General features: G+C 38.5%; 2 protein-coding genes across 5 annotated transcripts in view; one reads left to right on the forward strand and one right to left on the reverse strand.

Moving 5' to 3' along the window:
- CtBP (C-terminal binding protein) overlaps positions 1-6,840 on the forward strand; it is a 73,560-nt gene extending 66,720 nt beyond the window's left edge. For all 3 annotated transcript variants that reach the window (XM_013310051.1, XM_013310050.1, XM_013310052.1), the window contains 7 exons: positions 1,463-1,722; positions 2,085-2,216; positions 3,286-3,485; positions 4,103-4,202; positions 4,448-4,578; positions 4,814-5,176; positions 5,590-6,840. In XM_013310051.1, the coding sequence (XP_013165505.1) occupies positions 1,463-1,722; positions 2,085-2,216; positions 3,286-3,485; positions 4,103-4,202; positions 4,448-4,578; positions 4,814-5,176; positions 5,590-5,640 (1,237 nt within the window). In that variant the 3' untranslated portion in view covers positions 5,641-6,840. The remainder of the gene's footprint in view (positions 1-1,462; positions 1,723-2,084; positions 2,217-3,285; positions 3,486-4,102; positions 4,203-4,447; positions 4,579-4,813; positions 5,177-5,589) is intronic.
- Positions 6,587-15,263, reverse strand: part of LOC106116283 (cilia- and flagella-associated protein 58) — a 27,095-nt gene continuing 18,418 nt past the window's right edge. For both annotated transcript variants that reach the window (XM_013310049.1, XM_013310048.1), the window contains exons 17-19: positions 7,646-7,763; positions 7,468-7,534; positions 6,587-7,293 (exon numbers count right to left, since the gene is read on the reverse strand). In XM_013310049.1, the coding sequence (XP_013165503.1) occupies positions 7,106-7,293; positions 7,468-7,534; positions 7,646-7,763 (373 nt within the window). In that variant the 3' untranslated portion in view covers positions 6,587-7,105. The remainder of the gene's footprint in view (positions 7,294-7,467; positions 7,535-7,645; positions 7,764-15,263) is intronic.

Consider the following 15,263-nt stretch of genomic DNA (forward strand, 5'->3'; position numbering starts at 1 on the left):
ATTGTAAAAAGAAAATATCTTCATATACAAATGATGTCAGAGTTGCATAATAAAATTGGTACACAATTTTTCGGTTCCTTTATTCCGGCAGTTTGTAATTAAAATGATTAATTAAGCGAGGCTTTTCTCTCGTGCTTTTCTCATTAATTTGAAAGCAGCCATTTTACCTTGCGACCGTTTTACAAATTAATTCATTAACTTTTAAATTATACTGACATTTGTTTAAAATTGTCTCGTTTTGTGGTAATTCTATAATAAAAAAAAAACTATAACAGTAGTAAAGATGTTTAGTTTCCCATCTCTTCTATTCCCCCTTCAAATTAATAAAAACATTTTTAGACAACATTAATCTAACGATATGGAAATTTGTAAACGTCTAATCGTGAGATTCTGAGACCAAAATCTGCGTTTAAATTATATTCTTATCTCTGTTTTGTCAAAGATGAAAGACAAGGATGCAGATATGTTTTATACAAAGATTTTGGTGACTCTAACTCTTAGAATCAATGTAATATATCTGTCAACATCTCTTAATAACAATACTACAAATTAATCCAATATATTATTACACACATTTCTCGACTTTAAATCTTATTTACTATATTGTTTTAATATGTTTAACAATGATAAAATGAGATGTAATGCAATCGACTTAACATTAGCACACGTTATATGGATTCAGACTGATATTTTAATGTAAGCGGTTATAGATCAGTGGTTAGTAAGTCCAATATGCGACCTATTGAGCTCCTATTCGAATATTTAAATTAGTTTTCCAACTATTATGGAGTTTTACTGTCCCTTGTGTACTAAGAGGGTTATATAATAATAACCAGAACAAAAATATATTGCTTTCCCGATTTTTTATAGGTGTAAGAAAACTCAGGGTTAATCGTACCAGTTTTTTTTTATTTATGTCTCATGGCGCTGAATGTTGTTAGCATTTGTCTTTATTTGCAAAGGAAGCAACGTTTTATTTAAAATAATAATCGGCTTAGCGTTGAGATGTGTCGCGACCTCATTTGCGCGGCTTCACCAACATCTGCTTATGTCACTTTGGATGGTCGTATGCTAAAGTGACGTATAAATTACGCGACGGCAGAGGCTAATTTTGTTGATTTCTCGGTCATAGACTTAAGTGAAACTAACACAAAGAGACACAAATAATTTATTGTCTATATATCAATTGTAGACAAAGGGTAATTTAAAGCTTAATAGACGATGTTATCACACAATAATAATACTTGTAAAACTGTCTTTCTATGCGTCTCAACCGTCGATTAAAGGTAGGCAACTCATAACCAATTGCGGATGTCTTTCGTCAACGATCGCTTTTCCTTTTCGGCGAAGACATGTCTAAGGCCGCTTGCACATTTGCCACCTCGTAATATATAAAAAAATATGTACATAAAAAATAATATATCATCCAGCCAGTGGTTTTAATGATTATTTAATGTTTCAGGCCACTGGTGGCTCTATTAGATGGAAGAGACTGCACGGTGGAGATGCCCATCCTGAAGGATGTGGCGACGGTTGCATTTTGCGACGCGCAGTCCACCTCTGAGATACACGAAAAGGTGCTCAACGAAGCGGTGGGCGCGCTCATGTGGCATACCATCATCCTCACTAAAGAGGATCTGGAGAAGTTCAAGGCGTTACGTATTATTGTCCGCATCGGATCGGGCGTCGATAATATTGATGTCAAAGCAGCCGGTGAATTGGGTGAGTTGTTTTTTAAGTTCTTTATTTTGTATAAATATATGTTAAGAATCAATTTAAGTAGGTCGTGGGTGATAGTACGAAGTCAGTATGGATTAGCTAAACATTTGCATTGTAAAGCCTATATAGATTGAGCAGATTGTGTTTCTTAAATTCTTTTTAATAGAAACATTCTTTGTTTTGAATATGTAAAGTATTTAGCCATTACTTTCTATTTATAAATACATCGAAATAAATCATTAAAATTTTTATGGTTTGACATTTCAAACTATCGTAGGTACATAAACAAATAACAAATCCCAAGTTTTTGACCAGTGGACGAGTTTCGTGGGTAGGAAATAATTTTCTTCGACTGTGCATTGCAGGTATAGCGGTGTGCAACGTACCAGGCTACGGTGTGGAGGAGGTGGCTGACACTACGCTTTGCCTCATCCTTAACCTCTACCGGCGGACCTACTGGCTCGCCAACATGGTGCGCGAGGGCAAGAAGTTCACAGGTACATTCACAACACTAACGAACGCACAAAATATATATATTAAATACTAGGTTTTATCCACGACTTTTATTTGTATATTTGTTTTCTTTTAAACTGGGTTCTGCATCTGTGCCAAATTTCATCGAAATCCTTTAAGCTGTTTTGGAGATAAGTAGAAATAAACACCTATCCATCCATCCATTCAAACGTTTGCAATTATAATATTACTGGCTGTCGCAAGTCTCCGTGCACGAGGAATTAAAAAACCAAATTAGTAGCCTATGTGTTCTTCCAGACTATGTTCTACATATAAGTCAAATTACACCTAGATTCGTTTAGCCGTTTTGATATACTTTCTACGTTAAACGTACATCAAAACATTCGCATTTATAATATTAGTAAGATATAGTATGAAGTTAATTTAGTCTATGGAGTGTATGTTTAAAAAAACAACATAACTTCCTCTGCCGCTTGTTTTCTTGCCATACCGAAGCAGAAAATAACTGCTCCGTACAGCATTTTATCTAAAGTTATCTGAGAATGAATGGTTATTGTTTGCATCGCCGTTGTTCCACCTGCCTCGATGTTTCTGTTCCCCGCTATACATTGAAATGTTCTAATCAGCGCATCTCTTCTCTATTTTTATACCAGTCTTGTAGTTTTATGAAAATGAAGATTTTGTTTGTATACGTTTCTTTTAGGATATGATTTTTTATTATTTTTGTGTTCTGTTAAGAATGCTTAAATGTGTGTAAATGAATGAAGTGAAAATCCCTCTCAAGTTTTAATGAAGGTTGGAATACTTTTTCCACTTATTTCCATCAAAGTTGTGTTTATAATACTGCAAACCAAGAGATGTTTCTATATTAATATTAAAATATCAGGCAATTTAGAACCTCAGTAATAATCTAGGCTTAGAGCATCAAATGCACGGTTAATTCTTATTTATAACTGATACAAGTTTACTGGTATATATAGTTGAATCTATCCACGTTGGCTTATCCAAGCGAGAAACATTTATAAGTGTGAAATATCCCGGTACCTTGACTCTCGGATGTCCATATGCGAATGTAAATGTATTGTGTTGCAGGTCCAGAGCAGGTGCGCGAGGCGGCGACGGGGTGCGCGCGCATCCGCGGCGACACGCTCGGCATCGTGGGCCTGGGCCGCATCGGGTCCGCGGTCGCGCTGCGAGCCAAGGCCTTCGGCTTCAACGTCATCTTCTACGACCCCTACCTGCCCGACGGCATTGAAAAGTCGCTGGGCCTCACCAGGGTCTATACGCTGCAGGTCACAACATGTTACATACTAGAGAAATTAAAAAAAATACTTAATAAGTAGTCTATGTGTTCTTTCATGCTATGTTCTACAATCATCAAGATCTGTTAAGTCGTTTCAGACATATCTTCTAACATCTATCCATCCATTCATCTAAACATTCGCATTTGTAAGATACACTAAGGTTTATACATAGTGGTATCTCTAGCAAAAGTACAGCAAACTATAGTACACACGCGATCATCATCAGCTATATGTTCTGACTGAAGGACTCCGAGCCTACTGTAAGTTAGAGGTGATTAGGCCATAGTTAACCATGCTGGTGCACTGCGGTTTGACACACAAATTTCTGAATTAATATGCAGATATCGCAATCACAATGTTTTCCATCTCCATAAGATGTCGAGATCGGTGTGTTTAAATTTAATTGTTTTTCAAAGAACTATGTCAATTTTCAACCTATATAAATAACTTAAATTAGACAATCACTTTTAAGTACAATTTAATACTATAAAGTTCTAATTTTTCATAAAAAAAAGAATATCAACAAAATGATATCTTCTATTAAACACTATTTAGAGCAAATTTTTTACGTTTTTATAACGTTGTGTATTGTGTGTGTGTTGCAGGACCTCCTATTCCAGAGTGATTGTGTGTCATTGCACTGCAGCCTAAACGAACACAATCATCACCTCATCAACGAGTTCACTATCAAACAGATGCGCCCAGGTATCAAACTTTGACATTATAACCTGAGATTTTGTAAGCAAAGATGAATAAAAAAAAGTATGATCATTGTTAAATTAATTAATTTTACCGTAGAGGCAATGGAGGAAAAGATTTTTTCTACATTCTTTCCAAAATTCTTAATGATTTCAAATGATTTTCATGAAAAATCTAGTAGACTAGTTAGTTTAAAAATTAATTAAAAAAATTCTTAAGTTGATGAGAATGTAAGCGTTATGTGTGTTCAGGCGCGTTCCTGGTGAACACGGCGCGCGGCGGACTGGTGGACGACGAGGGCCTCGCCACTGCGCTCAAGCAGGGCCGCATCCGCGCCGCCGCCCTCGACGTGCACGAGAACGAGCCCTTCAATGTGTTCCAGGTAATGTACTGATGTCATACATCACCACATCCTAGTTACTAGATTGCCTTAACTTCTACCTATCACACTTATATTCTTCTTGGTTTGACTCTTCAATATTGAAGGTTGAAAACTGCACAATATGTGTCTTGGGTCACTGCATAGTGTAGTATAGTAGTCTTAGTTTAATCCATATTAATTACTGATGTTTTAAGGTAAAATCAATTTGTATATTAATATGATGGTTTGTCTATAGGGTCCCCTGAAGGAGGCCCCGAACGTGCTGTGCACGCCGCACGCCGCGTTCTACTCGGACGCGTCGGCGCAGGAGCTGCGCGAGATGGCGGCCTCGGAGATCCGGCGCGCGATCGTGGGCCGCATCCCCGAGTGCCTGCGCAACTGCGTCAACAAGGACTACTTCCTGGCGGGCGGCGCCGGGCCCGTGCTGAGCGCGCCCGCGCCGCCGCTCGCCGCCCCCGCTCCCTACGGCGACGCAGTCAACGGCGGGTACTACGGCGGCGCGCAGGCGGCGCACTCAACCACCGTGCACGAGCCGCCCGCGCTGCCGCCACAACCCGCACCCCCGCCGCCGCAGCCCCCGCAGCCGCCCATCACGCTAGTCAGTAGTAGCAGTACACTATCACCTCGACCCTTCTTGTCATCTCTTCTCACTCTGTCACAAGCAATATATGACTCAGAGGTGGCAAACTCAGAACTCAAAAGGTTCTCTATAGATCTGGATATTGAAATGAGAAGTGATGTATAAGTAGAAGGAAGAGAAAAGAAAATCTTAGAAGCTTTGACCAATATTACATGTCTTCTGTGAGGTCTTCAATTTTGTATGTTTTGTGTGATGCAGAGTTATATTACTTTTAAGTATCATAGTTTTAACTTTTAAGTAAATTGTTGGTTTCATCCTTAAAATTATGTTCATGTCTGTTGTTTGATCACTGTTCCTCCATAAGGCAAAAATGTTATATTTATTTATTTGAACGGTTAATTATTTAACATGTGTACGTTGGTGTGTTGCAGCCCATCAACACTTCGGACCCGCTGAAGCAGGAGAGCTCCGACGTGCACTAGGCGGCGGCGCGCGTTACGTTACAGTACCGCGGACACACACACAGACAAACAATAGTTTTATTGATTCCATCGCAACTATGTCATAAGTACCGTATGTCGTAAGCCAGCGAGTGATATAACCAGCGGCGGCGTTTGCATTGCACCGGACGACACGACACGACGACACGGCGCGACACTGTGCGCCACTGTGCGGCACTGTGCGACACTGTGCTACTACTGCGAGGAACATTCAGAGACAGTGGATAAAAGAGAGCTTGTGAGACATGGAGGTGTGTCAGTGCAAACGTCGCGTTTGATGAATTAATTAAAAAAATATATATAAATAAACATTTGAGCGAATAGTTGATTCTGTGTTTGTAATTGGTAAGGACAGCTATGCATATATAATATTATGCGTGTGACGTCGGCTGTTTGTGTGGGGCTTAGCCGGGTTGTGCTGGGACATTTTTGGGTTTGTCCTTTAAATATTTTTTTTATTATTTTGGAATGGTTTAAGTTTATTTTGCCCATTCCCTTATTCTCGTATGTAATGGCAAACTGTAAAATGCCCCCGCTGTAAGATCCCACCGAGTGGCTTATATACCTTTTATATATAAAAATTAGCTGTTTGCTATGTATTATAGGAGCCCTAGTTGTCTGCATTTAGGGTAGTCGTGATGTGAACACTTCATTTGATGGTACAACTTGAATATGAATGAATTGTATCTGCTGCGGCACATTAATTATTATTTGATAATAGATTTTGTTCTAAAAACAATATGAAATATGTTACTTGCTTAGAGTATAGACATTTAGATATTTGTTTGTGCATGTCAAAGGTTTGCAGCCACTCGGTGGGTAGATGCAACAAAATACTGTTAATTTTAAGTTATCAACGACGTAGAACTATCATCACACCTTTATAACTAAAAAGAGGTTACATGTTTTTTTTCTTTTGAAATGTACAAAATCACGCTATGGTTTGATTAGTTTTTTTTTTCATTTTTTTTGTCTAAATAGAATTAAGTGATACGGATTTGTAAATGCGCTGCCGACAGCAAGTCGCAAGGCGCCGGGCCCCGGCCCAGCCCGCTACGGACGTGAGAAATTGGTATTTAAAAATTAGTATTTACTTACAGTTTTAGTTAATGACAAAACAATGTGTATATTTTATGAGAAAGTGAAAGTTCTTAAATAAAACTATTGTTTTCGGATTAATTACTTGAATGCGTTTTATTTTGTCTTATATCCCGCATTACAAAATGAAATTGCCAATCACAGGCCAAGTTATATGAGATGGGATAAATGGACTAGACTTTCCAACTAAATTACATTTAGGGGCTCTGACATGATTTAACGACTTAGTTAGAAAAACGAATAACAATGAACAAGGGTATATTTTTAGTTAAATTTTAAATGCAATTGCACAATATTTACAAATCATTTAATTTGTGTTTTTACAATTCAACACAGAATCAGGACATATTTATGTAATCTCTTGCAGTGTAGGTGTAGTTGGATGCAGCGGAGTTGGTACTTTCAGTCGCCGCGCCTCGTCCGCGTCGAGAGCTCGCTTCATTTCGTAATATTTTTGTTTGAACGAATGTAAATCTCCATTCGTTCGATCTAATTCACGTCTCAGATCAGTCACTTGATTCTCGCGCATTGCTAATTCTGTAACAAAATTAATATTTTTATTTACTAAACAGTGGGTTTTTACATTTATACTTATAAAAACAGTTATTTAAAAAAATAGATCACTATGAATACCAACAAAGCTAAAAAACGCAAATAAGGGTCAACTAGTGTTATACGTAACTTGCATAATAATCCTGGCAAAAACCTTACCAGCTATGAGGCATTTCATCTTTGTGGTGCGCTGCGCAAGCGCACGCTGCGTCCGGTTCAATGTTTGCTAAAAATCAGAAAATTACATTTATTTCCTACACATTTCAAATCATTTGACATACTAAATTGACAGCTGTAAGATATCCTAAGAGGGAAGTGAATTTAATTGTCTGACTACCTGTATCTCTGGGCTGGGCTGCAGAGCGAGCATGTCCTTCACAGCGCCGTACAGGTTCCTGGTCTCCTTCAGCTCGCGGTCCTTCAGCACCAGCTGCTCGCTCTGAGCCAACACCTTCCTGACAACAGACAACTCACACTGCATACAAAGAATATGTTCAAGAAGTTTTTACACACTTTTAGGCTAAAATATTAACAAAAAGGAAGATTATATTACTGAAATAAGAATAAAGTGTCATTTTGTATTGCATTTTCCATGTTTCTAATATTCAACTTTTCTCAATATAACTTCATATATAACCAGAATTTTATATCATCATCATCAGCTCACTATACGTGCCCACCAAGGGGCTCGGAGCCTACCCTAAGTTAAGGGTGATTAGGCCATAGTCAACCACGCTGGCACAGTGCGGGTTGGTTGACTTCACACATATCTTTGAATTTCTTCTCAGATATGTGCAGGTTGCATCACGATGTTTTCCTTCATCGTAAGAACGTCGGATAAATGTACATATGTAAATCGGAAAATCGAAAAACACATTGGTACATGGCGGGTCTCGAACCCAAGACTTGCAGATTGCAAGTCAAGTGCTTGACTCCTGAGCCACCGACGCTGCTCAGGATTTTATATACATGGATACATACATACATTTGGTCTTTCGAGCTGGCTAATCGGCCAAGGGGGGTTAAGGGTTGGAGATCAATCAGGGTATTTCCCATAAGGTCATTTGAGTCATGGATTGTTGGGAACACTTCTTACAAACAAGTTGAGACAACTACGGAACAGATCGCGGTCAAACAAGGAAATGACATTTTAAAACACGTTTTTTTAAGCAAATGTTTCAAAATGCAATTTTCTGTTACGAAATCGACCAATTGTAAATTTAAATTCGTGTAAATATTTTTATATTTGAGGGCGATGTCACAAAATAAGTCGTATACATTTTGAATGTTGAATGATTTTCCTGCGAACTCCATATAAATTAAAGATTTTAACTAGACACGTTACTCAAAGAAAAGTAATTTAAATTCAAAGTACGATCGTAATAGTTGTGAAAGTTATTAGGCCGAAAACTACGGAGGTTAAAATGATATTTGCCAGAGAGGATTGAGATGTTTATTCGGCGAGCGTTCAACGAGTACAGGCCGGTTAAAGAGGTTACATTCAGATTGGGAAGCATAATTAAAAATCTTAGGTTATGTAGGGTACTTCCCTACTTGTTCAAAAAACGTTGCTCGAGTAAAATTCCAGGCGCTGAGCGCATCGGCGAATTGGCGCCAACATGCCACCGGGCGTTGAAGGCTCGTCCTTCAACAGAACTAGTTGTCGTCATGAGGCAGCGGGCAGATCTTGCTGAATGCGCGGCGCACGACACCTGTCGCAGTCCGCACGTCGGCCACGCTGGATACTCCGTCCGCTCCGAGATGGACTGCCACGACTCGACCCAGCCGCCATTTTGAGCGGCGGCAGGTTATCTTCCTTCAGAATGACCAGAACACCTACCTGCAATGGGTTGAGATTAGAGCGCCATTTCGTCCTCAACTGAAGTTCAGAGATATACTCCTTGCTCCATCTGCGCCAGAAGTGTTGGCGGAGTTGCTCCAGGTGTTGATATCGGCTCAGTCTTCCAGTGGCATGGTGCTCGTAGCAGTCAGCCGGCAGCGCAGTGAGTGGGCGGCCGATGAAGAAATGTCCCAGCGTCAACGGCACCAGGTCGCTAGGATCTGCTGGGAGTGGCGTAAGCGGACGAGAGTTGAGAACTGCTTCGATTTGGACCAACACAGTGTTTAATTCCTCGTATGTGAGGTTACAATTACCAAAGAATTCTTTTAAGATGGAACTTTACAGATTTAACGCCTGCTTCCCATAGACCACCGAAATGAGGGGCGTGAGGAGGTAAAAAGTGAAAATTAATGCAGTCAGGAGCGTGGTCACCCGGTAGCGAATTAAGACTGCCTTTAATAAAACGACCGATTTCATTATACGCACCTACGAATGAGGTCCCGTTATCGGAATAAATGTGTTTAGGTTGTCGCGACGTGACATAAAACGACGAAGAGCCGACATAAAGTTATTACTGGTCAAATCACCTACTAACTCAATGTGCATGGCTTTAGTTGCGAAACACACGAAAACAATAATATAAACTTTGACAAGTTTGCAGCCGCGACCTTGACGACTGGCTGACATGATAGGTCCGGCGTAGTCGACTCCGACGGTATCGAAGGGACAACCACTCGCTGTCACACGTCGCTGCGGCAAGTTACCCATTATAGGATTCACTACCTTTGCTTTAAATCGACAACATAAATGACAATTACGAAAAGTTCGTTTAGCTAAATTTAAACCACCGATTGGCCAGTAAGTTTCTCTCAATGAACTCAATAATAAACGAGGGCCAGCATGTAAAAGTTTTACATGCATATATTCAAATATTAATTTATTAAACGATGAGTGGACTGTAATAAAATAGGATGCTTCTTTTCATAAGAAAACAATGAATTATCTAATCGACCGCCGACCCGCATTACATTGTTATTGTCTAAAAATGGACTAAATTTTAAAAGTTGATTCTTTGCGGGCAAGCGCTTATTTTGCAATAAAATATTATATTCATGAAATGACTCGACTTGTGATAATTTTAATAAAACATTTAAAGAATTTTGAAGTTCATCATTATTCAAAAAATGTGTTGATGGACGCTGTTTTTTGCAAATATTAATAAATCTTAAAACATAAGCCATAGTGCGCTGTAATCTTATAAATTTAGAAAAACGTTCGAAATTAATTAAAGCCATATTTGAGTTATTAATAATTAAAGTAATTTCAGTGCGCGTTTCAGGTAATCGCTCATTCAGCGTTATATTCTTTGGCCAAGAAGAAATATTATTTTTAAAAAACTGAGGGCCTGACCACCACATATCGAGATTTTTAATTTTATCAATGGTGACGATGCGCGAGACGTAATCTGCTGGGTTTAAGTCAGTAGGGACATGACGCCAAGCGTGCGAACTGGTCTTATCTACTATCTCGGCTACACGGTTACGCACAAGTGGTTGCAGTTTACTTGGCAACATTTTTAACCAGCCTAAGAAGATAGTGGAGTCTGTCCAAAAGGTCACCGATCTTACTTGCACTCGCAGAGAACTCAACACCTTTTTGTACAGGCGAACTCCAACGAGCGCAGCGCACATCTCGAGTCTCGTGATCGTGGTGGGCTTTATAGGCGCCACGCGACTTTTAGCTGAAGCAACCGCACCAAAACAGCATTATAACTCGTGCTGCGAACGTATAAACATGCACCGTAGGCTGCTTGCGATGCGTCACAAAAAATATGCAAGTCAATTGAGTCGTAACGATTGCAAAGTATAAGAAGAGGAACTCGTAAAGTAAGGACAAGCTGTCTGCTATTATTTGCCATAATTTAATTGTTTCATTAGGCAGTGGATCGTCCCAAGAAAGTTTAAGAAGCCATAATAATAATAATAATTTTAAAGGAAATAATGCAGGGAGCTGAGAAACCTAGCGGATGAAATAAACATTCGGACATAAATTTAATATAATGATTTCTAAACTCGGGTTGCCCCTTGAATTTTCTCTCAAGAGAAAGTAAACAATGTTTGGCGCGCTGCAGCGAGCCGCCTAATACATCAGGTGACTGTCAGCGGCAACCTGACACAGAACCGACCGTCAGACTGACGAGATGTATTTTTAATGAAATGTTCTTCGCACATTTTCTCTTCTTTGGAGAAGGATGAAGATTCAGGGCTGACCTCCTCGAGGCGCCAAAACCGCGTCAATAGGGTTTGAATGTCATCACTGGAATCATTGCACGAAGAAACATAATTATTTGATTTCACCGACACGAAATTGGTCTTAAAGTCAGAAGTCGAGCGTGCTTGGCCACTATTATACAAAGGACATCACGGGCTTCCCGGCTCCTAAACTAATTTTACGTAGCCCTAATAGATCCCAAAACACATCCGCACCAATAATTAAATCCACCGAAGATGGAGTGTGGAAGTTGGGATCCGCGAAAGAAAGGTTGCTAGGTAAATTTAAGTCTTTCAAAACTATTTGTTGACTGGGCACATCGTCAGTAATATTCGGCAAAACAAAACAGAAAATCTTTGTCGAAAAGTTTTCATTTAAAGATTTAATGGGTAAACAACACATTTCGCCTATTTGCGATTTTGAATTATTTATACCCAATAGTGACTCGTTTACCTTAACTGTAGGTAAAATCAACGATTGTTTCAATCGTTCACTAATAAGGCATGAAGTGCTGCCGCTATCTAGAACTGCGCGGGCGATACGCTCACCGCCGCGGTTGTCGACAATTTTTATAAGGGAAGTGGCTAAGAGTACCTGTGCTCTGTTGGGTAAATAGGTAGGAAGTTGGGCAGACAACGTGACATTACCGGAGGGCTCGTCACTGCATAGTGTCGGGGTTGCGGAAGAATGTGCGAAGCTGTCCTCAGTGTTAGAACATACATTAGCTGTTAACTTATACTTCAGATCTGGAATGTGAATTAAAACATTATGTCGCTTTTTGCATATTTTGCAACCGTTAGATCTACAAATGTTTGCATAGTATGCAATGTATGACCAGACCGCAAACAATTAAAACAAACTTTTAATTTGGGCAAAAGTTCCAAACGGTGTTCGCGTGTAAGTTCTAAAAACTTAGGGCAATTGAATAATTTGTGTTCGCTTTTACAATTAGGACATAGCTGCAACGAAGTCTTCTCATTACTTTGATTTTTTGGGCTTTGCGCAATCGACACCATACTCTTAATATTACTTGTCCTTTTTTGTGTAGGTTGAGAACAGCGAGATAACTCTAAAGTTTCCAACATGTCTGCACGGTTTCGTAAAAATGTTAGAAATAATTTAAATGAAATAGCAGTATCACAGTCCAACCTACCTTTGTACTCCTCCCACTCACGATAAGTTTTTGAATCTAATTTATGACTAATTATGTATATTAATAACGTATCCCAGTAACTCACGGGTTCTCCTAACGATTCTAAAGATCTAATATTTTTATTTATCGTATCAATTGTATGCTTTAAAATAAATGTCGACTCTTTAGAAATTGTCTCAATGTTAAATATAGCAGCAACATGATTTTGTATCAATAGCCTTTTGTTATCAAACCGGTCGCATAACAAATTCCAAGCAATTAAGTAATTACCGGCTGAAAATTCAATAGATTGAATAACAATGGCGGCCGTCCCTTCGAGCGACGCACGGAGATAATGAAACTTATTTATATTGTCTATACTATCGTTCGAGTGTATTAAACTAGAAAAAGTGTCTCTAAACTCAAGCCAATTATCATATGAGCCACTAAATTTAGGTAGTTGTATAGTAGGCAGCTTTACGATATTATTGTTGCGTTGTGAACTACTGTAACTTAGTGCGCGCTCACTATTGACGTGTTCACTATTTTCATGACGCACTATTAAATCTTGCGCCTTTGCGACAATTTTAAAATATATCGACTCGAAATCGGTTCGTTCGCTAATTTGCGTGTCAATATCGTCGGCTAAACACTCTAAACGTAGTTGGACCTCATCGTAATTGGTATATAAAATATCAATTTCACTTACACGTGTCTTCAATTCGCTAACCTGGGACGAAGTTAAAGGCTCCTTTAAATCGCTGATGTAATTACTAAATACAGTTAAGCGACCTTTATAACTCGCTCGCTTTTTAATTAATTCCTTTTCCTCGGCCATGGTATATGGAAAACGGCAAAAATCTGAAAATTACAAAAATAATCTTAAAGTAAACTAAACAACACAGCACTAATAAGCGAAATATTAATACACTTCCATTAAACACTGTGCGGTGTTGAGTATGTTCGTCCGTTTCTTTGTTCTCAAGATGTCCTTCACACGACCTCTGGACGAACTGATGTCTTCTTCAAGATCTTCGTTAAATCCGTAGAAATGGACGAAATCCGTAGAAATAATTAACTCCACTGGTTATTAAACAATATAATTCGGCTCGAAGCTGACCATGTGAAAGTTATTAGGCCGAAAACTACGGAGGTTAAAATGATATTTGCCAGAGAGGATTGAGATGTTTATTCGGCGAGCGTTCAACGAGTACAGGCCGGTTAAAGAGGTTACATTCAGATTGGGAAGCATAATTAATAATCTTAGGTTATGTAGGGTACTTCCCTACTTGTTCAAAAAACGTTGCTCGAGTAAAATTTCAGGCGCTCAGCGCATCGGCGAATTGGTGCCAACAATAGTCTTTTACGTAAAAAATAATAAACTTAAACGATTCGTGAGATAGTTCAATTCATCTAGCTGTAAAGATAAAATCACGCGATCAGCCATTATCAATGTAGCCAACCATTCAAAGAAATCTATGACCACTTAAGTTAAAATTAGGTAATTATTTATATAAAGATGGATGTTCTATAAACCTTTTATTAACAGGATTTTTTAACCTGTCTTCAAGCTAAACCAAAAAAAATCGCACGCGAACTGAATCTGATTGAATTCCTCAGAATAGATAAATCGATATAAATTATGATAATATATTATTATTATTATTAATATTATAAACATTTATTTATCACATTTCTAATATAAATTAATAATATAATTATTATAATATTATATATAGATATAGTAATAATAGACCGGTCTGAGAGTTGTGTAATGTTAGTCGATGTTTCCACATGACGAGAATCTCGAGAAAGCTGAAAAGGAAAAAGTGTTAAAATACGTAGATTTGGCTCACAAGGTTACCGCCATGTGGCGTATGAAATCGACTACCATTATTCCGATAGTCGTATCGGTAAATGGACTGATAGAGAAGAGCTTCGACCAACATCTCAAGAAACTCTCGCTACAGTTATCCTAGAAACCGCGCGCATCGTGAGAAGGTTCCTGTCTCTGCAGCCCTGACCACTTTTTTTTTATTTATTTATTTTTCATACAAAAGATTTCACAAAGAATTTTATCTCGCCAAGCTGTAATGCTTAACGGCGAGACGCGCTCGTTATCACAAGAAAACAAAAATGTATTCAATGAACAACATTTACACATACTTAAGGTAAACATTAAACACATAAACATAACCTCACTTTATTACAGATTTGTTTATCGATGAGGACAGTTTTTCTTCATCGAGAAACAAATTGTTTGAGTCATGGGATTCCGCAGCCGGCGGTGTTCTGTTTTTAATATAATAATAATAATAATATATGAAGAAGAATATGAAGAAAAATATGAAAAATATTAATCACTTGTACCTTCATATTACAATCTGTATGTATTATATGACTGTGAAATATGTACGAAGGGAAAAATTACTACACTTCCGTTCTTGAAGACGAGAGGCCCATGTAACACCAAATTAATGATTGTCCATTCGGACGTGGTTGGACCAATGAGAACCGAATCTCTAGGTGGAGCAAAATACTTTGTGACAAAAAACAAAAGACATTCGTGATCATTCCAATTATTAGATGACCTAGCACGGTCTACTTCTTCACACCATGTCTATGAAATTAACACTCGGATCAAAAATAGAAAAATAATAAGACTGGTTAGATCTCACCGGTATATTTATGGATCGTATCGCATCGATGATG

This window comes from Papilio xuthus, unplaced genomic scaffold (assembly GCF_000836235.2).
Source record: "Papilio xuthus unplaced genomic scaffold, Pxut_1.1 DF827756.1, whole genome shotgun sequence".
Taxonomy (NCBI): domain Eukaryota; kingdom Metazoa; phylum Arthropoda; class Insecta; order Lepidoptera; family Papilionidae; genus Papilio; species Papilio xuthus.